Raw genomic sequence first — 24,159 nt, 5'->3', positions numbered from 1 at the left:
TGATCGGAATCAAATGATTTGTGAACCCACACAGAAGTTCCGATCTGAATCAAAGGATTCACAATCTGTGCTCCAAAGTTCCGATCTAGAAAATCAGTTGAAAGTATCCAGTTATCTCATACCATTGAAGTGAATATAATTGTCAGTAGCCTATATATTGTAATAAACATTTGAGAAATTGTTGCATTTGATTGTACTAATTTATATAGAGTGACAGTCAATGTACAAGAAGCAGATGAACACAAAACAGCATAAAGTTAAAGAGGGTAAACTTTGTCATTTAACTGATCTGTGCACATATGCTTTAATCACTTCGGCTACCTTATATGAATACCACACGCACAAAGAATTTGGACACCCTGCACTATAACAGTTTACCTTCAAAGAATGTATCCACAATTATAATCATCAATATCAAAAGGCCAGCAGAGGCCAAAGCAGCTGTAGACAGTTAGAGCCGGTCCAGAGCCAGTAAATCAGCTTTCTGAAACTGGCACCTGTGCTGGACAAATATGATAAGTGTACGCTGACCGAACGGCACTGTGGGGATTGAAACAGTTCACAGGAGAAACAGAGGAGACAAACACAAGTGGCCGTTTTGACAATGAACCCTCTTCAAATGCAGGAGAAGACTAATGAATTACTTCTAGAGAGTCTTTTAAAAATATGTCTGCTTATGTTCTAGTGCTATTAAAATGGCATTTGCAGCTACAAATTATAATGTCATCACCATTCCAGATGACTTGCACATTGTGTAATCTAATTATTTTGAATTGCACTTATGCAAAATGTCAACATCTTTAAAGCATTCAAATTGTGCAAGTTATTCTCTCCATTTTTAACTAGTCTAAAAGTCCAAGCTGCTGATATTAAGATTATTATATTATATTATATTATATTATATTATATTATATTATATTATATTATATTATATTATATTATATTATATTATTATAAGAGTTAAGAGATTGTGGGCACAATCTGAATTTTCATTGTACTGTACAATGGGTGAACATATATAGTATAATAGTATCTGACAGGTGCACAGTGACATAAAAGTCATTTAAAGACTGAACGCTCCTCGGGCGTTCGGCTAATCTTCATTGGCTCATTGAGGTGACATCTTTTCTTAAAAGAAAAATTTGCACCTGTATTCCCCGTTTCCAGCTCCAATCAAAGCTCAACTTCCTTTCCTGGCGTGTCTTCAGACATATCCAACCTCCCTGCTGATTCGAAACGGTCATTTATTTCTTTTCACCCGCTTTCTGTTGTTTACCAGTGATTTGGACATCTGTCAAGGTAGTGAGTTTGCCACCCCGTTGGTGTCATTAGTGAGGCCCTTTTTGCCAAATCAAGTAAGATAGATGGGGTTATCAATAGAGCCCTGGACGCAGATCAAATCTAGTCCTGTTTGGCCGCCATCCCTCCTTTTTGCAAGCAAGGGCGATTACCATATGACGAAGGGCGCCAGCACTGACTTTCACAGAGACCAGCCTCTTCAAGCAGATCTAGCAGTAGAGTAAACAGAGGAGGTTTAATTGAAGTCATAAAGAAGTCTCTTGTGTCTGTGCAAAGAGATAAAAGACAGTTCAAAGCACAATATTTTCCTAAAATCTTTGATTCATCTTAGATAGTTCAGTTTTGAAATGAAGGCAAGCACCTCAGGCTGAAATGATGAAATTTCAACGCGATCATCAAAACTATTTTAGTTGCATTTATCAGAGTCTACAAAAATGTCATCAGATTCTAATCAGTGTTCAGTTACACTGAAAATTGTTCAGGTGCTACACAGCTCCCATTTTAAAGTTTTAGACTACAGGTCGACTGTAGGATTCAAATACTGAGCTGCCTAAGTAGACAGCATCCATGGCCGTAGCCAGCTATGAGGTCACCGAGGTCCGGACCATGGTACATTTTTCATGTCGAAAATAAAATTTGTTCTCTGATTGACTAATTTGCTGATAGACAACTCGTATGAATGTCTGCATGTATAGTTCAGAATGTTTAGCGTCTGTGGTATGAAAATGATCGCTACGAGATGCTTCCAAAGTGAACGAGTCCTCATAGAGTTGTGAGTGAGAGCCATAGACTGCATAAAAACATGGACGTAGTGTCTGTGACGTCACCCGTAGACTCCTGAAGAGCGTTTTTGAACCTCAAAGTGTGCAGAGGGGGCCGTCTTCATCTTGGAAGCGCGTCACCGCGCGACTCTCCCGGACAACTGAAAATGGGCAAAAAGGTGAGACGCAGCCTCCGTGTTGCCAGATCCAGCTATTATAAGCATTTTTTACTTGTTTTTCCACTAAATTTAACACTTTAGAAAGTAAATAAAGTAGGAAGTTGCGGTTTAGAGGGTCACCGATAACTTTTTCTTATCTAATTTCCAAAATATTTAAAATAATTTTGGTTTATTTATAGGTTTTTGTTTATTTTAATAGCAACATCTGGATACATTGCATCGCCGGCATTAGTCTGGCAGTTATCAAAAAAGGCAGCGGCTATTTAAATTAAGTGCAAATAGCAGCATTTTTTAGTGATATGCTATTTACACTAAGTGCAAATATCTATAGATTCTATTTATACTGTTAAAATAGCAGGAGTTTCTGCTATTAATACTACTTACTGCAAATAATTATCTGCACCTAAGTATTGTATTATAAAACAGTATGCAATAATAACTTATTGAGTCTAATTTAATGGATGCCACCTTATTGGGACAATAAAGCCTTCATTACCCCTACCCTTAACTTTTTGATTATTTTCTTAATTTTCATTGAAAATAAATGCTTTTCTGATGTGATTTGAAATTTGAAAAGGGAGAAATTCTATAATAAGGGGGTTATTGTAGAAACCCCCTGGACCTCACTAATTTTCAAAGCCTGGCTGCGGCCATGACAGCATCCTAACTGAAATGGAACTTGTGGCTAATTTGAATACTGTGCACAGGCATCAAATCTGTGAATCATTTTTTTTCTCTTTAGGTGAAGTACACTGGTCTGGCGATTTTAATACAAGCAATCTTGTTGTGCTTGTTGCAATGCATTCTGGGAATGCACACTCAGGGAGCGATAAAAAAAAAGGCTCCGTTAGAGTTTGTCAAAAATTAGGCATCTTAGGAGGAGGGGGGGTGGGCAAAATTAAGTTGGCTATCTTTTGGAACAGGCTCCGCAGCAGGAGCGTCTGTGGTGTCTTTAAATGCTGTCTGTGGAGGAAGCTCATAGGTTTAGGAACAGAACACTGGTCAAAAGTCATAGTCATTATATTATTGATTTCTGCACCTGGTTTGTGTCCTCTCATTACCAGAAGTCAAATAAAATGTTAAAAACAAACATTTTTCACTTTATGAATGTAACAGTCATCACTTCTTTTGAAATATAAATATTAAAATGGACACACAACAAGGATGCGTTAAATTGATCGAAAGTGGCAGTAGAGACATTAATCATGTTACCAAAGGTTCTTACTCCACATAAAAGTTGTTTTTTATTTTCTATTCATCAATGAACCCTGGTGGAAAAAAGTGTTAAGCAGAACTGTTTTCATCATTGACCACAAGAAATGTTTGTTGAGCATATTAGCTCAATATCAGCATATTACAATAATTTCTGAAGGATCATATGAAACTGAAGACTGGAGTAATGATGCTGAAAATTTAGCTTTGATCACAGGGAAAAAAAATACATTTTAAAATACATTCAAAAAGAAAACTGTTATTTTAAATTATACAAAATATTTCACAATATTAATGTTTTTACTGTATTTTTTAATCAAATAAATGCAGTTGTGGTGAGCATAAGAGACTTGTCAAAAGCATTTTGAAAAACCTTACCGACCCCTTACCTTGGAATGATAGTGTACAGTATGTTCAGTTAGGAGCTCATGCACACACACAAAAATGCATATTTTGGTTTTCATATTATTTTGCATATTGTTTTAGTACGTTGCCAAGCATATTTGCTTTTTGCATGTTTATAGGGAGGTATTACATGTTTCAGGCTGAATGCCAAAATAATGTCAGAAACATTAACATCATAATTATAAAACTGGAGCAGTATAGAGAATAAAGAGAGAAAGCATAGGTTAAGGAACAAAGAGCTCATGGCTCAGGAAAGACGGGTTTGAATCTTAAACACAGTTACCCGGGAAAAACATCTCAGGATATGTTTACAGGACATCGATTGTGCTAAAAATTTAATAATTTTTCCTTCTCTTGCTTATGAAAAGTTTGGCATACAGACACTGTCAAAACAATCCCCGTTCACACAGATCAAAGGAAATGACTATTATTCATGCCAGGCCAGTAGTTGGCAATGTCATTTTGTAAGTAACTAACCTGCGCACATTTCTATACACATATGCATGACATGGATAAAACTATGTTATTGTTTTCAAAAACTTGCTTTGGTTGTACGTGCTTGCAAAAACTTTATTGTTGTAAACATTCCCTGAGAGAAAGGAGACTACAGCTTTGGTTACAATCTTCTTTCATCCTTTCCTTGACCATTTGACTAAAACCAAAGACATTTAAACTGACCAATCGATCAGCAAACTACTGCATGCATAAACACCTCAGAAAATGAAATACTAGATAGTTAACAGACATCTACAAGCAGGAGACGAACAGCTGGAAAGTAATACCTAATGGAAATGAAGATAAGATCTTAAACAATGTTTAGTGTTTAACAGGAATCCCAGCTTACATTCAAGGTCTTGTGAATTGAGCCAGATTCAATTAATTAGCTTAAGCTAACTGAAGCCACATTTCAACGAAATGCAAAAAAGAAACCACAGCTTTGCTTACAATCTTCTTTCATCCTTTCCTTGAAAGTTTGACAAGAGACATTCAAACTGACTAATCAGCAAACTTCAGCATGTATAAACACCTTAGATAATACCCCTAGTTAATTAGTTAACTAGTTCGAGACTGCAAGATCCGCAACATATGCCAGCAGGAGACTCCCTAATGAACAACTGGACAGTAATGCCTAGAATAGCCATGAATCCAAATTAAGATAAGATTTTAAGCTCTTAATTGGAGTTCCAGCTTACATTCAAGGTCTTGTGAATTGAGCCAGATTCAATTAATGAGCTTCAGTTAATTGGAACCACATTTCAACTACTTCAGTGATTTGAATAGTAGAGGGGAAACGATGCATGCACGTCCATGCACATGCATTATCATGGGGTTAAGAGCATCTCTACATCCAGAAAGCACATATAATCACAGCGCTTGTGCATCTCTCCACACTGCTGCATTCACACAAATCCAGGTGCGATTTGTGAGGCATCACTTCTTTTTTCGTTTTAATGAATGCCTAAGGTTTTTTGACTATTCTGACTCAGAATTTCAGAGACCCCACGGGCCAAATTACCAATGTACAGTCACAGCATGATCAAGCATATTCCCTGCCGATCGATGCCGCATAATTACGTGTCATCTCCCATTCTGCAGAATTAGCCCTGTCGGCTGATGTCCCCTCTTCCTGACTGCCTCTCTCTCATCACACATTGTTCTGCAGCAGAACATCAAGGTTTGATCAGGTCCACTGCTGGTGCTGCAGCCTTACAGCAAACCTACTAATAGGCATCCTGCCGAGCTGTCACTACATCCATCTACGGATGGCAAAGATAAATTACTCTGCTCATTAAGAAATTCACACCACAGACCAAAACAGAGCAGCTGCAACTGAATACGGTTTCTCTTGGTGTGCAAAGGCACATCAAATGAACCATAAATTTCGATTCTAATCGTCAAATCGTGTGGATTGTAATGACAATGCATGTCTATTAAGGTGACTGCGCTTTTGCCAAAGTTTGTTTCACATTTTTCATTTTAAAAGTCCAATTCAAGATCTCATTACTCAGAAGAGTGGCTTTCTGACCAGCTGGGGAATTTCAGAAGGAAACCAACGAGCAACCTTCTCCGCTTCAGTACCAAAGGTACAAATAAACAAAAGCGCAGCACTCTGTGAAATAAATCATGGGAGCCAACAGGTGGCAGCAGTCCAATCCAGCATTTGCATTCAATAGCACAATGAGGAACATAACCTCGGCCTCGCTTTCTAAAGAGCCCATTATCATTTGAGTGAAAGCAGTCGCGGGACGACAAGCGCAGCGTTTCCCCGTGTGCTTTACCTCATGTGACCCCAATAACTCAAGTTAAAACACTTTCACGCAGACTGAATCACACTCGGATGGGAGGCAGAGGTCAATTTAAAGGTGTACCACGTCATTTTATCCATGTTTTGGTGCTGCTGATAACACAGTTTAAAATGATTAAGACTCATACCAGCTGCCTAGAAACAGCCGTTTTAAGGTGCGATTAAACTTTATGTTCCTGCGAATACACATAGCAAAAGGACCTTTGACCAGCCGGGGAATCTAAATGTCACAAGTTGTCCTTTTGGCTCAATATAAAGAATACGAACTTGCTTCCTGTGTGTCCCAGCTAAGAAAAATAAAGTATGTTCCAGAACATTCCACTGATGTTCACATTAAGTTAGGAAAACATTACATTATGTTCTCTGAATGTTCAAAACATCCAGATTTAAAAATATTTTAAACCGTTTTTATGCAAACATAGTTAGGGAACATAATATTTTTGTCATTTTGCAAACATCATGGGAATGGTGCTTTTGAATGTTCTTTAAGTGTTCTTAAAAATGCAGTAACATTTAAAAAACGGAATTCTGAAAAAAAAAGAAGATTGAGAAAACCTTGCAGAGAACCTTGCCAGAATGTTCTGAGGACATTCCCTGCTTTTGCCAAGGTGTTGCAGGAAAGTGGATACATAATACACACACGTTCAACTAAGATCTCAGGAGTCAGATATGCCTGTGAATGCATTGTTAACCAAAAACACTTTTGCATGTCACTGCATCCACACCAGTAGGTGTCAGCAGGGTCCAAACTGAACACTTAGTAAGTAACACCTGTCTTTGATGAGTAAATAAAATGGTTGAGCTGGTAACTGCAATATATTACATTATAAATCAAACTGAAATGCTTGCCTGACCCTCACTGAACGTGACAAAATCAAAGTGGACTTGAGAAAACAACTCATGGCTCATGTGTTTTCCACCATCATAAGATTATCTAGGATATACTCTGGGATGAATTCTTTCCTCCAGAACTCCATATGGAGGCACATGTGTGGAGTATTTCTCACATTAAACAGAAATAAGAAGAACAAAAACACAATGAGTCATGGAAGGCACAGTTTCACCAAAAAACAGAGACTGTCTCATGCAGCAAAAACTATTAACCTATGCTTTATGCCACATGCAAAAACAACTAAAAGAATCCCATTGTCATAAGGATAAACATATTCTACTAAACATAATGATATGAAATGATACAAAAACTCTTCTCATGACAGTTAGAATTATTAGTGACCCTGGAACACAAAACAGTCATAAGTTACACAGGTAGCCTATATTTGTAGAAATAGCCAATACATTGTTTGTGTCAAAATTGTCAATTGATCTTTTATGCCAAAAATCATTAAGATATTAGGTAAAGATCATGTTCCATGAAGATATTTTGTACATTTCCTACTGTTAATATATCACAATTTAATTATTGATTAGTAATATGCAGTGCTAAGAACTTAATTTGGACAACTTTAAAGGTGATTTTCTCAATATTTTGAATTATATATATATAATTTTTTTTTTTTGCAACCTCAGATTCCAGATTTTCAAATAGTTGTATCTCAGCTAAATATTGTCCTATCCTAACAGAACATACATCAATGGAATGGCTCATTTATTCAGCTTTCAGATGATCCATAAACCTTAATTTCAAAAAAATGTCCACTGTGACAGGTTTTGTGGTCCAGTGTCACATTTTTGCACCGCATATGTTCTCTATACACTCACCATTGGCTGGTTTCTTAAAAATAAATTACACTAGGAGCCTTTATAAATCCCAATACTAGTGTAATAATAACAAATTATTCAGTGCAGCTTCCTTATTTAATTATAATTTTGCCAGTCAGCACTAAAAAGGTCCACCAAACTGTTTTCAGATAATTCAATAAAAACAAATATTGACATTAAATAATTAGAGTATACTCTAATTTATAAATTAGATCATTCTGGGAAACAAAGTGGTCCATAAAGTAAACATTAATTTATTAATAGTTTTAAAATATCTATAAGCTAATATATGGCATTTCAAGCCTTAAGTAGAAACATATTTAGTGTTAGTGTTTCTGGAAATACTACATAAGTTGTGTATGAAATCATGTTTACGAGTCAAAATGGGTCACACATCTCCAGCTGACTCATGAGCTGAAGTGTTTCTGAGATTTCCTGCTACCGCTGTGTCTGTATGACACTTAATCACAGATTATTGAAAATGCTGTACTGTCTTGAACTGTGGTAGTACTTTAAGGTCAGATATTATACGCCACAATTCATTTGTCATCTACACAACAAAACATTATTTTGAATTGTTTTCAAAGCACTGCACCATACACAAAACCATAAAGTATGATCATGTCCCCTGACGTCCTTTTATCTTGTCAATATTTTCTCACTAGTAATGGACTGAGTTCACAGATGAACCACTTCATTGAAAACCATAACAAGATGTTTTATATGTACTTGAAAAAGAGAGATAAGAATTCTTAAAGCTTATATCTCAAGGTCTTCATGGACGACTACATTGAACGGTCTTTATCTTCCAATCTGCACCAATTATCAGCGGCCGCTATCTCAATGATTAGCTGTGTAGCAGCTGACGGCCTTGAAGCAAAGAAAAAAAAAATCTCTTAGCTTGCCACAAAAGTAAGATGAGAAGAGCATTGCTTTGGTTTTAGCAAAGAATCAGCCTGAACTTCAAAAACAGAACTTTGGTCATTTACACCATTGAGGCAATTTGTGGCAAGTCAGCATCCCTGAACCGCACCATAGACATGCATGTGCCAGCAAAAACTTGAAAATTGTAAATAAAAATGTATGATGTTTGATACACTGTTTTAGAAATTTTACGGCTTCTAAAATTAACAATACATAAATACTTTGTACCCATCTTGACTTGTTTTACTGTTTATGGACTCACAGTTTGCAAAATCTTTAGCAATCTGTGGAATTTGTACATGGATATATTTTCATAAGGGGTCAATCAATCAAATTTTGACATATGGTACCCAATATACAATGGTACTCTCTCTGTATAGTAGTTCTTTGAATTTGAAATTAGATTTAAATTCATTCTGATCCCTAAGGAGGGGGGCTGTTTTTGTAGTGCACAGACAAATCCTTGAAAAAAAATAAAAAATTCACACCCATGAATGAAACCCGATTCCTAAACTCTGAATTTTGCACACGTTTACACTCACCTTTTGATTTAGTCCTCAGTGAATCGTGATGTTGCCAGGGTGATCATATCAGCATATCCACGGCTCTGTGTGTGTGTAGCTGTGGGAGTTTGAGGAGGCGTCGATGATCAAAAGAGCTCTTGACTGACAGAAAACTTCATCGGAGTCTGTGTACACACATCGATAGCCTACAGTGTCTGCAAGGAGAATCAAGTATTGTACATGTTTTGTAGTGATAATTAGTGTCTGAGCAGATCTGATTCCCCCCTGAAATAACACTGCAGTGTTTACATTTTTACATCAGCTTCTGCTCATTTCCAAAATAAACAGACACATATTGGCCTACTGGGCCTAATATAAAAATAAATTTTGATAAAACTATGTGCAACACATGTGACATGGTGAAGATGGGTTTTTCATTAGAAAAATGCCTAAATTGTTTCTCAGAAGTAAGCAAAATTATCCTTAAAAACATAACATGAATTGTATTAAAATTACCCAGAATTGCATAGGTCAAACAAATTCAGAATGACTCACATGGCATAGACCAAGTAAGAATAAGCACAGTTTTGTAAATCCAGAAACCGTGATCTAACGCACAGAACAAGCACTAATATTGAATCAGTATTAGTCATCTTATCAAATAGCAGGTATATTTGTACCAAAACACCATGCATGATTGGATGCAGGGCCTTCAGTTTCAAAACCAGCAAGAAAAATAAGTGAATCTACTCTTTTAAATGTCTTTGTTTATGATATCCTAATTATGGATGACTATAAAGCTAGTTATGTTGTATATTTGAAATTACCATTGTTTTTAATCCAGATGAGAAGCACTGCTTTACTGTGTTTGAATCAATCACATGGTTTGAGCCAAAATGGCTGATTTGATCCATTTACTTACTGTGATTCTTTGCAAACATTTCACATTAGATAATCCAAGAGGAAACATTCACTGAAACGAAAGCTCAAATTCCTACACAGAAGCAATGAATCACAAATCAAACATGTCAGGTGTAAATGGGCAGTTCAGCAGCAAGTTTCACTGAGTTTGTGACTCTCAAGCTGTGATTGGTGGAGTGCTGTGAGGGGCGGAGCCTTAGAGGAAACACCTGTTTACCTGCTTCAGGTGAGAGTGAGAGTTGGATAGAGGAACTAGCAAAGAAAACACCTCATAGCACTGCTGAGTTTGTTGGATTACGCTACATTGGGTTGTTCCGTTAAGAGGTAATTTTTATTTGTTTCTCAGAAATCCTTTTTTTAAGTTACGTAAACTGTATGTAAACAAAAGAACTTGTTGTGATAGGAAGGACTGCAGCTTGGACTTTGCCCTTTATAAAAGCTTACAGAAATGAAATTCTTGCCTGCTCTGACCTCCATTAATTCGTTTTTCTGGCTTATTTAATTTCTTATGAGACTGAAATGATTACTGTAGACCGTCAGCAAGCAAGTGCTCAAATAAGGCTTACTTAATTAAAAGCAGTCTGATTTCATTGTGAAAGGTGTGTGTGTGTGTGGGGGGGGGGGGGGGGTGTGTACAGTACATGTTTTTTAGGGGACTCTCTTCCTCAAGGTTTAATTAATGTGTGTTTTATTGGCATCTACATTGCCACATGATTTCTTCCTTTATGTAAAATTATATAAACATAAAGATAACAATCACAGTTTCTGTGGTTTGAGAGTCCTTTCTTTCCGATAACTCTACCTCATTATAATGTTTGAGCCGTATACTGTATGAACTGGCATTCTCTTGAGTGATTTGCATTTTATACTGCATGCAAATAGTATTAGGCAGAAACATCAGCCAGACAGTGTTTGAGATGTTTGGATTTGCCCATCTGGTCAAAATATCCTACCACACTTGTCAATTGATAGTGGACACTTCCTGTTTCAAAGTATTTGTAGTGAATTATAACTTCTTCTTTTTTTCAATAAAATTATATATATATATATTTCCCATTGAAAAATATATGATAGATAGATAGATAGATAGATAGATAGATAGATAGATAGATAGATAGATAGATAGATAGATAGATAGATAGATAGATAGATAGATGATTTATTTTTTCCACCTTTGAATCAAAACTCAAGACTTTCTCATTTCAGCTAAAATGACATTTGAATTTGCCATATGTGAGAACCTTATCAGAGTCAGATGATTCACGCTTGCAAATGAGGTGTCCAGTGAGCGAGGGACAATGACAGTCTGTGCTTATTTCCCCCCAGGTTTTCTGTGAGAGAAGCTGACATTTGGCTATGAGCAAGTTCTGCTTTAACTCCCCCTTACCTTTGGCTGCATTATACATCACTGCAGTATGTCTGAATCATGCAGGTGTGTAAAATTATTACTTTTATTAATTTATTTAAAAGTCTCTTTGGGGGCTTTCTATGTTAAAGGTCAATTTTCTCTTCACTTTGTGTGAGCTGTATCGAGTTTCTACAGCAGTCTAAGTGTGACCATGGTATGCATAAATTAACCCTGCATATTAAGAAGTTACACTGGCCTCCCACTCTACTTTATGAAGCTTCTAGCGCTGAATATTACTTGATCTAAGATTCACTTCAATTCACATGTCAAGTCAGTCAAGTCAAGTCTGCTTTATTGTCAATTCTTCCACATGTACAGTACATACATACAGAGAATTGAAATTGCATTAGTCTCAGACCCTTGGTACATACAGATAACACAGTAGAGCATAAAAATACACAGTATTTTTACAACAGTACGCAATGAAGACGTATAAAATCACTGCGACACAAGACAAAAAACACAAAAACACTGTTCTGACGGGAGAGAGAGAAGCCGCTGCCTGTGGACGCACCGCCATCTTTTATATATAATGCATTTCAGATTTTAAAAAGCAGCAGATGTAGTGTGCATAAAACAATAAGGTCATTCATTATCTGTGAGCGAGATTTGCAGTGTATTAAATGTACTGAAATGAAAGAGCATGAAAATGTGTGATTTTTATTTTTTTATATTGTATTCCATTGCATTGATGCTCTCAGGGTTTTAACCCAGCATGTTGCTCAACACATTCATGCTTGGACTGTCTTTATTCCAGCTGAGAGAGACGATCCATAAATCACACAGACACTCCCTGTGTTTTGTGTGAATGTGCAGTACTAACAGAAATGACACAGTCGTCTGACATGTTCTGTTGTTTTGATAGTCCTAACAACAAGACGAACGTGACAATCTGTAGCATATCTCCCAAAAAAAAAAAAAAATAGCAGACTCCCCTAGCAGAGACTGCTCATCCGTACTCAAAGCAGTTTTTGGTGATTTTGAGACACAAAGACTGACAGTAGTATCTGAGGACTGTGGAGCTCTTCCGTTCATGTTGCAGAGATCATCATGTCTTTTCCTTCATCCAGTCAGTTTCTGATGACAGTAAACTGTTGTTGTTTGATTACATTTGTGTGACCATGACAGCAGTGGCCTTTTGTCAAATTTTACATTCTCAGAACTTTGGACAACAGACTGGCAAGGTTCTCTCAAAATGATGAACGTTCTTCCACTAATGTTAACTTAATATTCACTTTCATAATATTTTTATTTTTTTTTTACTTGCATATTTTGTGGATTGTTTTTTTTTTTTTTTTTGGAAATGTCTTAGTTGGATATTCACCTAACACTTTAATTTAACTTCAGAAGGTACAGAGAACATGCAAAAGTTCCCTATGATGTTCCAAAAATGATAAAATTGAATGTTCCCCTCGATCACATAACCAAGAAAATTTGTGTGTATAATATATAAAGTACAGACCAAAAGTTTGGACACACCTTCTCATTCAAAGAGTTCTTTATTTTCATGACCATGAAAATTGTAGAGTCACACTGAAGGCATCAAGGGCTATTTGACCAAGAAGGAGAGTGATGGGGTGCTGCGCCAGATGACCTGGCCTCCACAGTCACCGGACCTGAACCCAATCGAGATGGTTTAGGGGTGAGCTGGACCGCAGACAGAAGGCAAAAGGGCCAACAAGTGCTAAGCATCTCTCGGGGAACTCCTTCAAGACTGTTGGAAGACCATTTCAGGTGACTACCTCTTGAAGCTCATCAAGAGAATGCCAAGAGTGTGCAAAGCAGTGATCAAAGCAAAAGGTGGCTACTTTGAAGAACCTACAATATGACATATTTTCAGTTGTTTCACACTTCTCTGTTATGTATATAATTCCATATATAATTCCACGAGAGAGAGAGAGAGAGAGAGAGAGAGAGAGAGAGAGAGAGAGATTTTTTTTTTTTTTTTCTACAAACATTTACAAACTGGGAATGTACTCAAGATATGGGCAAAAAAAACAAATCATTCATGAAATGTTTTTTTTTTTTTCAGAAATGTTTTGGTATAGACATTTTTTTTATGTTGCTACTTGTTTCATAATGTTCAGAGAAAAAATAGAATTAAAAAATTAAATGTGTATAACTTAACAGGAACATTAGCAAAACATGGGTAAAACATTTTTGTTGGCTCTAAATATTCTCAAACTGTTAGCACGAAAACATTATTTATACATTGTTCATGGTAAGTTTGTGTGCGCGTGTGTTTAAGAAACGTTTTAGTTAGACATTCATTCACATCAACAGTACAGTATATTCAGAACATTTAGAAAACATTCAGAAATAATGATTTTATAACCTAATGGAAACATTCATAAAAATGCTTCTTCTTAGAACATTTTTTATTAGACCAGTTAAGCAAAAAAATGTGTCTTCACAAACAACACACAAAATTTGCATTACACATGAGCAAGTTTGCTTTCAGAGAAAACATGCCTCTTTGCTATGGAACTTAGGCTTAATATAGAATGTTTTGTATTTACAGTATTCTGCTTGGTGCGGCTAATGCTATGCTATTAGTCTGTGAAAAAAGTATCTAGTGATCATGGCTCAGATAATTGATCAAATAATGGAGAAGAGAGTTACAAGCCACCATATATCCAGATTCAGCATGTCATCAAGTGCACTTTCAGCATTTAAAGAGCCGATGGATGGTGTATGGATCGCGGCAGTAGAGTGATGCATCCATACTGTCACAGTTTGGTCTGTGAGCATCATCTTCCACAATTTAGCACTCAAAACCAACCCGCAAGATTGGAAATTGCACTTAGCAGATTTTTAGATCACAGACAGAACAGAATGTGCAAATAAATGGCACTATTAGCAGCCGTGATTCATTATACCAAATTCCCCTCTTGATCTGTTTTTGAAAGTGCAATGGTGTCATGCCACTTATTCATCAATTATTGAAATTAAGATGCAAAAAAATGGTTTCTTCAGAATACATCACAGTAAATGGCATCACAACTATGAGAACGTTCATATATTAAAAGGCTAATAAACAACTTGTAAGTTCTATTGATGTGCAAAGAGGTTAGCCAGTCACAAAAGATATTAAATGTCCAGTTGCAAAAGCCAACACGTTCTCACTCCCAATTTATATATACATGATAAACACTGTTGGGAACGTTACTTTAAAAAGGTAATTAGTTATAGTTACTCACTAATTGTTCCAAAAAGTAACTGAGTTAGTAACTGAATTACTCTATAATAAAAGTAACTCGTTACCAGGGAAAGTAACTATTTGCGTTACTGTTAAAAAAAAAAAAGTTGCTATATGTCAAAGAAAAGAGCAGTTTTCACAAGTCAGTTAAAATGAGTAGAACAGACAGGTGTTCGTACATAACTTTCGATATTTATTGCACGTCAACAGACAGCAAGAGTTATTTTTGTAAGAAAAGTGTTTTTGGCCACTAGCTTTGTAGATGCGTGTGTCACACATTACATGTACACATTACATACACGTTCTTGCCTTTTGACCACAATGAATTTGAAGTAGTGCTTATATTTCCACCTTGAAAATGCCAACTTTTCATCGGATTGCTCCTAACTCGCCATCTCTGCTGCTCCTGCGAATCTCTGTTCAGCTAGCTGTTGCGTGCGTGCATGCGTGCGTGTGTGTGTGTGTGTGTGTGTGTTTGGTGCCGCTGGCGTAAAAACACTGGCTCTGATTGGCTACCATGAAACACACGACGCTTATCTCGTTATTAACCCACCTCCTTACTCACTGTGTGAGCCAGGGGTGAGTTCGGATAACATAGTTTATTATATCAATGCATAGTAACGCACAGCATTTAACGTCCCCCATTACTGAAAAAATAACATCGTTACCTAATGCCGTTCTTTTAAACGGCGTTATTCCAAACACTGATGATAAATAAACACAGTACACATACATATATTGTGTAAACAAAAACTTTTATTTTGAGTGTGATTAATCGCTTGACAGCACTAAAAGCAATGGAGGACCCTGCATGTCGAAAAAGGGACGCCAAGGGGTCCTGACCAAGCATTAATATGTGACGAGTTGGAAGTGAGAACGTGTTGCAAAAGCACCCTGTTTAAAAACAAATTGAATCTGTTTTTGGTTCAAGAAACTTTGACTTTCAAACAAAGCAGTGGATATGAGCTCTTTAAAATCAATGTGCCAAAAATGCTTTACAGCAGGTGTTCTCAACAACAGTTCAGTTCTGATAGGAAAAATGTTTTTGAATGGAAATGCTAAAATGCAACCGAGCATATAGTCATGAGTAGTAAAGACAGAACTATAGAAATGTTTACTGGCTTTAAGCAATGTCTTTGAGAACCACTGACTTGTGTAGAGGGAAAATTTCAGTTCAGAATGAATGACCATTAATCCATTATTCTATATGTCTCTCACTCTGTGAACTTTTAGCTTTGGCCGTACAGGTGACATCGACAGGACCACAGACACTCAAGAAAGCCCATGGGGAGAGTGTTACTCTGGGCTGCACATACACCTTGGATGCTGCGGATACTGGAGACCTGGACATTGAGTGGACACGCGTCAGTCAAGACATGACCCAGAAAGATGAGCTGGTGAGCGAGTGCTGAGAATACAGAATAGAGATTTAAGCACATTCAAGCACATTCTGTATTGATACTCAAGCTTGTTACTAGCATCTTTGAGAAATAGCAAAAATGGACAAAAAAAGACTGGAATATTTGTCACACTGCATGACAATGAACTATAAAGGAAGAAAGGTGTGAAGAAAGCAAGCTGTTCTTTACGTAACATCTGTTGTTTTTGATAAGATAAGAATGTAGGAATGTTTTCTCATCAGTCGTATCATCTTGATGGATTTTTGTCATTTCCTCCCATTTCTACCTTGTCCGAACCGCTTAAACTCAGGTTTTCCTGGGATGCGTGTGGAGATTCAGAGAAATCTGTGTCTTAATGCCGGCAGGTGGTTAGACCTGTTTTATTAGATAAGACTCACTGAGCTGTGTTTCTCTGTCTCACAGATCTTATCCTACACTGGAGGGAAACAGTTCCAGCTAGGAAGCCCAGACCTGATGAGTCGTTTTAAGTTTGTTGGCGACCCGAGCCGCAGCGATGCATCGGTCAACCTTTCCAGCGTCAAGGTCTTGGACACAGCCACGTACCAGTGCAAAGTGAAGAAGACACCCGGCATCGATTCGAGGAAAGTCACTTTAGTAGTTCTGGGTGAGGAAATGCTCATTCTGTGACTCTGCTGACCGGTTCTGACACTCTTGTCAAGCCTCCAGGTTTCTGTTTTACCGGTTCTCTCCACCCTAGCCTGCCCCTTTCATCCAGTCGCTTATGATGACATGACTGAAATGGTAGGTGGGGTGGACGCTCTTTGTTCACGTCTGTTTTCCTCTGCTAATCTCGGCCCAACCCTGCCACCTCCTCTGTCTAGAGACTCAATGATTTCCACCCACCGGCTCAGTGCTGGAAGCTTTTAAGAGTCCAGTGTATAGTTTCATTTTTAGACTAGCTTGTTTCCATTTTATATATATCATATCATATAACATATCATATATAATTGGATCACAGGAATTAATTAGATTTGAATGTATACTAAAAAAGAAAAACATTATTTTACATCATAATAATATTTCACAATATTATATTTTTCCTGTATTTTTGATCAAATAAATGCAGCCTTGATGAGCAGTTAATGAATAGTTGTACAGCCATGTAAAATATTTTACGTTTTTGATCCATATTAGTTTTTAATAATAATAACAATAGCAAAATGAAAATGATTTTAATCTGTCTTTTTTTTATGTCTAGTTTTCATTTATTTTTACTTAAGTTTCCGTTCATTTAGAACACAAAGAACACTAAATTAAAATGAGAATTGTTGCCCTCAGCTAACTGAAATAAAATAAACTAACTCAAACATAATAAAATATATAATATATAAATAAACTTTGAAATCTTTATCTTTCAACTAGATAATAATTTAAGTTGTAGTTTTTATGGGTTTTATAGTTTTAGTTAATTATAAAAACAATATATTGAATATTTTCACAGTATATTTGTGACTGTTTTGCTGGCAACAAAATTAGGTAGCATTGTGAATCATGCAATGCTTTTAATAAAAAAATAATAATAATATTTCCATGTGGCCATTCAGTTTTCTATACATCGTGACACAAAATTCATAGTCCTTCCTTGTCTCGCGACTCGCAAATATGAGTGTCAACATGAAAGTGCATTCGCAGCCTGCTGTACGTCCTTAAATGTGACGCATTTGTGAAACTTGAAACTTGATATGAGGGGGAAACAAATGAGTATGGCTGGATTTTATCTATGAGGAATAATTTAGATTTTTTTAAACTGATGAGTTGCATCAGAATGCATGCAGTCAGGTGTTTTGTGAGTTTCAAACATATGTCAAATGTCAAATTAAAATGAAAAAAAATATTATATGTTTTATACTGTCCAGGCCCAGTACATGTTATGGGTTCAAAACAAATCTGTTTGCTCCATGCATCTGTGATGTTATTTGGTCCATCACGTCTGATTGTTTTTCTTATGGTTTCTTTCAGTACGACCTTCGCCCCCCAAATGCTGGGTGGAAGGTAGCGAGGAGAAGGATGGAACCGTTTCGCTCCGATGCAAATCTTCCCAGGGTTCATCTCCTCTAAAATATGCATGGACGAAAGAAAACGGAAACCTGCCACCAACCGCAACACAGAGTGAGTTCCCACTGGTGAACGCAGGTCTAGTGCAACACTACTCAGTAAATACTTCAAGTGAAAGTTTAATATTTGGTACTGCTTGAATAGCTTCAGGCCTGTGCGTTGTCAAGCCAAATACAGCTGCTGTAGATTAAAACATTTTTGAGCCTCATGGCAACCAAACAAGTTTTTGTGTGTGCAATCTGCTGTAAACGACGCTGCAGGGCCTTTCGCAATGGCTGCACATTGTGAATGGTTCTTTTGTTTGAAGATCCCCAGACCGGAGAGCTGCTGATCAGAAACCACAGTGAAAGCTACACAGGGAGGTACCTTTGTGAGGTCAGCAATGAAGTAGGCACTGAACGATGCACATACGCCCTTCAAGCATATAACCGTAAGTATGGGTGGGTCCGGAATGTATCATCACACCTAAGCTTCACTTAACGTCAAAGTGAGTGCATCAAACAACAACATGTCAAATCAAGTGTCATGTCTCTGACAGAAAGACAAAAGAAAGAATTAATCCTGTGAACCAACTCCAGGGTAGGGCTAAAGTAGCCTAATGTTAATTACACCATAAACCTGTCTTTTTAGTCTTCAAGTTTCAGATATTGGTGTCATGTCATTGAATTTGTGTTTAATGTAGGGCTGCATGACAATTAATCACATTCAAAGTAAATGTTTACATGCTATATGTGTGTGCACTGTGTATATTTTTATGTATATACAAATACACACTCGTATGTAAAAAATATTTGTATGTTTATGTATTTAATACAATTTATATATTATTATTATTATTTATATTAATATAAATTATATATAAAAATGTTATATAGAAATCGAAATGTTTTTCTTTATATGTACGTGTGTGTGTGTGTGTGTGTGTATATACACGTACATAATAAATATACATAGTATGTAAACAAACTTTTATTTTGAATGCGATTAATCCCAGCTAGTCATTTTGCAACCCTTATTTAATGTGATCTCAATTTAATACAAAGCATTGTAAGTTACTTATTATAAAGCTTTCATGCATGGTTATTCTAACAGCGCATGAATTATACACAAAGCGAACAAAGAACATTTACATTATCAATCACTGACTTCAGTCTATTGCTTTAAAAAAAATGTTTAAAAATCCCATTATAATCAATGAAGCTGTATACATTCTGAAACTAATTTCTTACTTACATGGTACCTACATTTGCTTATTTTGTTTGATGAGTATTCACGAGAGTGTAGAATTCAGTCAGCGAGTGTGCACACTGTACAAAACTCAGGTGTTTCACTGATGACTCATCTGAATGCCTTGATTGGCTGTTGCATTCATAAGCTCAACAGAATCGCGTGCGATTGGTTGAAATGTGCAACACTGTAAACAGACCTAAAAAGAAATGTGATGCGACAGGAGCAGATGCCAATCACCTTAAATCTAGAAATCCAGATATTCTCTTATGTATTCAGCAGATTTCTGTTCAGCGTTAATACTTCATATTCAGGGTAACTGCAGTAGCTTATCTGTTTATAGAGGCCATCATGCAGTGTCCTTGAATGAAATATGAAGGCTTTTTGTGCCCACATGTTATTTTCATAAACCTATTTATTCTCCAGATGATTTCGTAAAACTGAATATTTTGTGATACTTCAGATTAATTGTTTCTCAGGTTAAGCATGAGCCATTGCATAATCTGTCTTTTATCTAAATCTTTTATCTCTAGCAACTAATAAAGCGGGAGTGATTGCTGGAGCTGTGATTGGTGCACTCCTGTTGCTGCTCCTCCTCCTTTTGCTAATCTGGCTCCTGATTTGCTGTTGCAACAAGCGACGCTATGAAAAAGAGATTGCCAATGAGATCAGGTGAGATATTGCTGGTTTATTTTAAATTGCAATAAAACTGAAGTAATGGGCCCAAATTAAGAATGAATTCCAACAGTGAAATCATGGCTACAGTTTATGGCTGCAATTTATATTGTGGGGGCACGATTGAACTAAAACAAGGGAAATACTTGATAAAATTATGAAAATAATTTTTAATTCTTGGAAAAGAATTGTAGTCCAGAATATTTTTTTTGTCTGCATGCATTGGTGGTTGATTGAATGTTGAAATGTGGGCGTTGCATTTAAAAATGGAGGCAGATGAACGAGAGCTTGCAGGGGAGGGTGATTGGAGAAGCCTGGCTTATGTCCCCATATGTCGTTTCCACAAGAAGTTCTAGTTATATATAGTTCTTAATTATAAGGCAAAGTGTGAACATGCATTATTAATGCATTTGCTGTCTCAAGTCCAGAATATCAAGGCAAGACATCGCAGTTGAATAGGGACAAATGTAAACTAATAGATATCACCATTCTTCACCAATTGATTAATCGCAGTGCATTAAGACAACTGTTTTGTATCACAAGTTTCTAAAATCTTATTTTTAAATATGCAAATTTTGTCTTAAAAATTTTGAAAATCAATAAAGCGCAACAACTTTGTGGCGCTAGTTTTAATTTTTGGTAACACTTTAGAATAGGTAACACTTGTTAACTATTAACTACGACATTTCTCAATAAATTCTTAATTTCCTGTTTATTAATAGTTAGTAAGGTAGTTGTTAGGTTTGGGTATTGGGTAAGATTAGGGATATAGAACAAGGTCAAGTAGAATAAGGTACTGTATTAATATGTTTTTAATTAATTTGTCAAATAATTAGAATAATTAGAGGTGGTGGGGGGGTGTTGTAAATTCCATTCAAAGTCTTTTTGTCTCAAAAACCTGAGTGGTTTGAATGGGCTCTGTCTGACTACATGCTCATAACTTTCCCTTCAGCAGTGAAAGTAGATCATAGTTGAAGAATGTTTCACAACAAATCATGGGTAAAAAGCCTTCTGACTAATCAGTAGTACTGGTTATTCATCAATCACAACCACACCCAATAGTGATTATCTCAACTGGATGAGTCACAGATACATGTATGCGACCTCTTTCTACTTCGGCTGTACTGTAAATATTACATTTGGATAACATCAACTGACATGTTTCTTTCCACTACCATATTTTAGGGAGGACGCTGCAGCTCCAGAGAGTCGCCCAGGAAGCCGTAACTCCAGCTTCCGTTCTATACTAAATTATCGTGTCCATTCAGGGATCCATTACAGCTCTGTGGGCAAAGCAGATGTCACACGGGTCGGATCGGGCCGCAGCAGCACCCACACAGAACGCAGCAGAGTCCAAAGAGATGCCAGCGTGCTTGCATCTGATCACAGGCCTCCGCTCAGTTATGACAGCAAATATGGATACCCCGTATAACCACTGACGTCCTGCCAGGGGACACAGCACTGAAAAGATTAAAGTCACTCAAAAGATGCAATACTGTGCAAGACCATGGCAAGATTGGAGGACATTAAAACTGCGCACAAGTACATTCTCACATGTGCATTTTCCTATTGCTCAGAATAGATATCTTCTAATATATGTGTATAGTTGTGTTGATGAATTTTTGTATGATTGTTTTATAAGCATTTAGGTCAAATTTGGTCATGGTAATAATTTGAATATATTAAACAAACAAACCTTTTAACTTGTATATACTGTAACAATAAATTCAGTCTTTTAAGATTGAAAGTAAGAGATTTAAAGAGTCATCGGAGTGGTTATGTTTTTATATAATCACCCTTGTAAACATCAGATTATATTATGTAAACCATTATAAAAAAATAATGAATTGAATACATTTCTTTTTACAAATGTTCAAAATTTGATTATTTAAATAAATAAATAAATGAATTATTAATGTCCACTGACCCATATGTGAATTTTTAATAGGAGATGTTTCTATCATCAGAGCTGTTTAAAGGACCTGATTGCAAAAGTTTTTTCTATTCTTTTCAGAAAGAGATAAATATTTTGAAACAATATGACATGTCCCGGTGCTATTCCCCACCTCAAGTCAAATTTATTTATGTAGCGCTCTTCACAATGGACAACATTTCAAAGCATCTTTGCTGAAAAATATTACAATAATAATGCCTCAAATTCCAGAAGGTCCTCATTTGGAAGTTTAATTAAAAGAAAATGATGTCTTCTGTAAACCCAAGCAAGTAAGCCAAAGGCAAGGAATGAAAAACTTCACAAGGTGTCAGAAGAGGAAAATAAGCAAAACCCTGGGAGAAACCTCAACTTTCCTGTAAGTTTTCCACCATCCTAAAAACATCCTTAAATATATCCTTAAAATAGGATAGTATAGACACTGAAAAGCTGCAAGAGGCCAAAGTCTGTACATCAGTTTAAGTAACTAAACAAAATAAAAATAGCACAGTCTTAGGGTGACCACCTGCTAATAAGCCCAAGGGGGGACAAGGGGTACGTTTCTGAGGGACAATGTGGGACACCCCATGGGCAGACTCCCTGATAGTGGTTTACCCATTTCTAGCACATACCACCTTACATGGTATATTAATAATGCCCTATTCCCCTAAACATGTGTAATTGCTGATGTATGCTCATGACAGAATTGACAGATGCACTTCCACTTACGATTTACTTTAGCTATTTTATTAATTTTTCATTACAATTTATTCACTTTAAATAAATTATAATATAAAATTATAGGATTAAAATGAATTGTAGTTGCTCAACACCACAGGAAAAGTAAAAAAAAAAAAAAGTCTGATATCACAACTCAAGGGAAGGGAATTCACTCATTTACTAATCCCTATATAGTGTATGGCAGTTGAGTTCACTATAGGAAGGAGTGAATAAATAAATAAGTGAACAGATTCGGACAGTGACGTATAACCTACACTGCGCGTGAGACTTGGAGCTGTTGCAAAAACATTGCCATGTGTACTTTTATATTACATCTACCTAATTTTAGAAAATAATACTAATAGCAATACTACTCAAAATTACTTTATATTGCAGTTATACATACCTCCCGCGTCAGCTTTGTGGTTTCATCGATAGTATATGGTAATAATATATATATATATATATATATATATATATATATATATATATATATATATATATATATATATATATATATATTGTAATGCTTTTATGTTCAAAATCATTAATTGCTATTAAAATAACGTACTGAGAACAAAAATAAACACACATAAACGTTCATAATTATGTATTTATTACTTTTAGTATCTTGACACTTGCTCAAGCAGCGTTTTGAGCTCAGATAAGATGGTTGTTGAGCGTCCACAGGCGACTGTTAATTTTACATCGGAATACACTACCTGTTATTAACGGAAAAATTTAAATTATCCACCAAATTATCATTTTTGTAAGTTAAAAACGATGCCACCTCAGTAAATTAGTCAAATAGTAAACTGAGTTATTGCCTACATAACATATTTTAATATAAATAATGTAGGAAAAACGTTAAAACAGAAATAATAAAGATGTAAACTTCATCTCTCATTCAAACTCGCTCGCTCCCGCTCTCGCAGTAGCATGCTGAACTGTCAAGTAATGTTCGTTTGGCTGCCTGGGGCTCGAGGATATGGAGCCATCAACTTTTTTTGAGCAAGCATTGATTTTGCGTGACACAGTCTCAATTGGTAAATGGTTACAGAGAAACTGGAACAACTTTGGATAGGTTTATATGACAATGAAAATTGCATACAGACAACACTGATCCTAAAACAGTTCACACGGATCCAAAAAAAAAAAAAAATTAAAAGGGTCATATGATAAAAAGAACATTATTTGGTGTAATGAAATGTTTATGCGATTTAAGGTTAAAAAAAAACACATTTTCCACATAATGTACATTATTGTTGCTCCTCTATGCCCCACCTTTCTGAAAAA

At 36.1% G+C, this 24,159-nt stretch overlaps 1 protein-coding gene and 1 long non-coding RNA gene across 3 annotated transcripts; one reads left to right on the top strand and one right to left on the bottom strand.

The window, feature by feature from the left end:
* Positions 1-849: 849 nt before the first annotated feature.
* LOC132098087 (uncharacterized) lies at positions 850-10,364 on the bottom strand. Of its 2 annotated transcripts, none has more exons than XR_009422831.1 (3): positions 10,230-10,364; positions 9,347-9,522; positions 850-1,565 (listed from the first exon to the last, which is right to left on the bottom strand). It is a non-coding gene; the product is annotated as an uncharacterized LOC132098087 (long non-coding RNA). The 2 variants fall into 2 exon arrangements; XR_009422832.1 differs by having other exon boundaries at positions 850-1,508.
* A 43-nt stretch (positions 10,365-10,407) lies between these two features.
* Positions 10,408-21,974, top strand: LOC132098086 (coxsackievirus and adenovirus receptor homolog). The gene is made up of 8 exons (XM_059504212.1): positions 10,408-10,552; positions 11,555-11,660; positions 16,069-16,232; positions 16,659-16,860; positions 18,216-18,365; positions 18,619-18,741; positions 20,072-20,210; positions 21,399-21,974. The coding sequence occupies exons 2-8, from the start codon at positions 11,585-11,587 to the stop codon at positions 21,643-21,645; spliced, it is 1,101 nt and encodes a 366-aa protein (XP_059360195.1). The 5' UTR covers positions 10,408-10,552; positions 11,555-11,584; the 3' UTR covers positions 21,646-21,974.
* Positions 21,975-24,159: the final 2,185 nt, after the last annotated feature.

Source organism: Carassius carassius, chromosome 21 (genome assembly GCF_963082965.1).
Source record: "Carassius carassius chromosome 21, fCarCar2.1, whole genome shotgun sequence".
NCBI classification, from domain to species: Eukaryota; Metazoa; Chordata; class Actinopteri; order Cypriniformes; family Cyprinidae; genus Carassius; species Carassius carassius.
Note: the sequence above shows the minus strand (reverse complement) of the source record. Positions and strands in the feature narration are given on the sequence as shown.

Coding starts and splice junctions, on each gene's coding strand:
- LOC132098086 (XM_059504212.1), top strand. CDS start 11,585: ATGAGCAAGTTCTGCTTTAACTCCCCCTTACCTTTGGCTGCATTATAC. Junction 16,233..16,658: donor TGACCCAGAAAGATGAGCTG/GTGAGCGAGTGC, acceptor TCTGTCTCACAG/ATCTTATCCTACACTGGAGG. Junction 18,366..18,618: donor GCCACCAACCGCAACACAGA/GTGAGTTCCCAC, acceptor TTTTGTTTGAAG/ATCCCCAGACCGGAGAGCTG.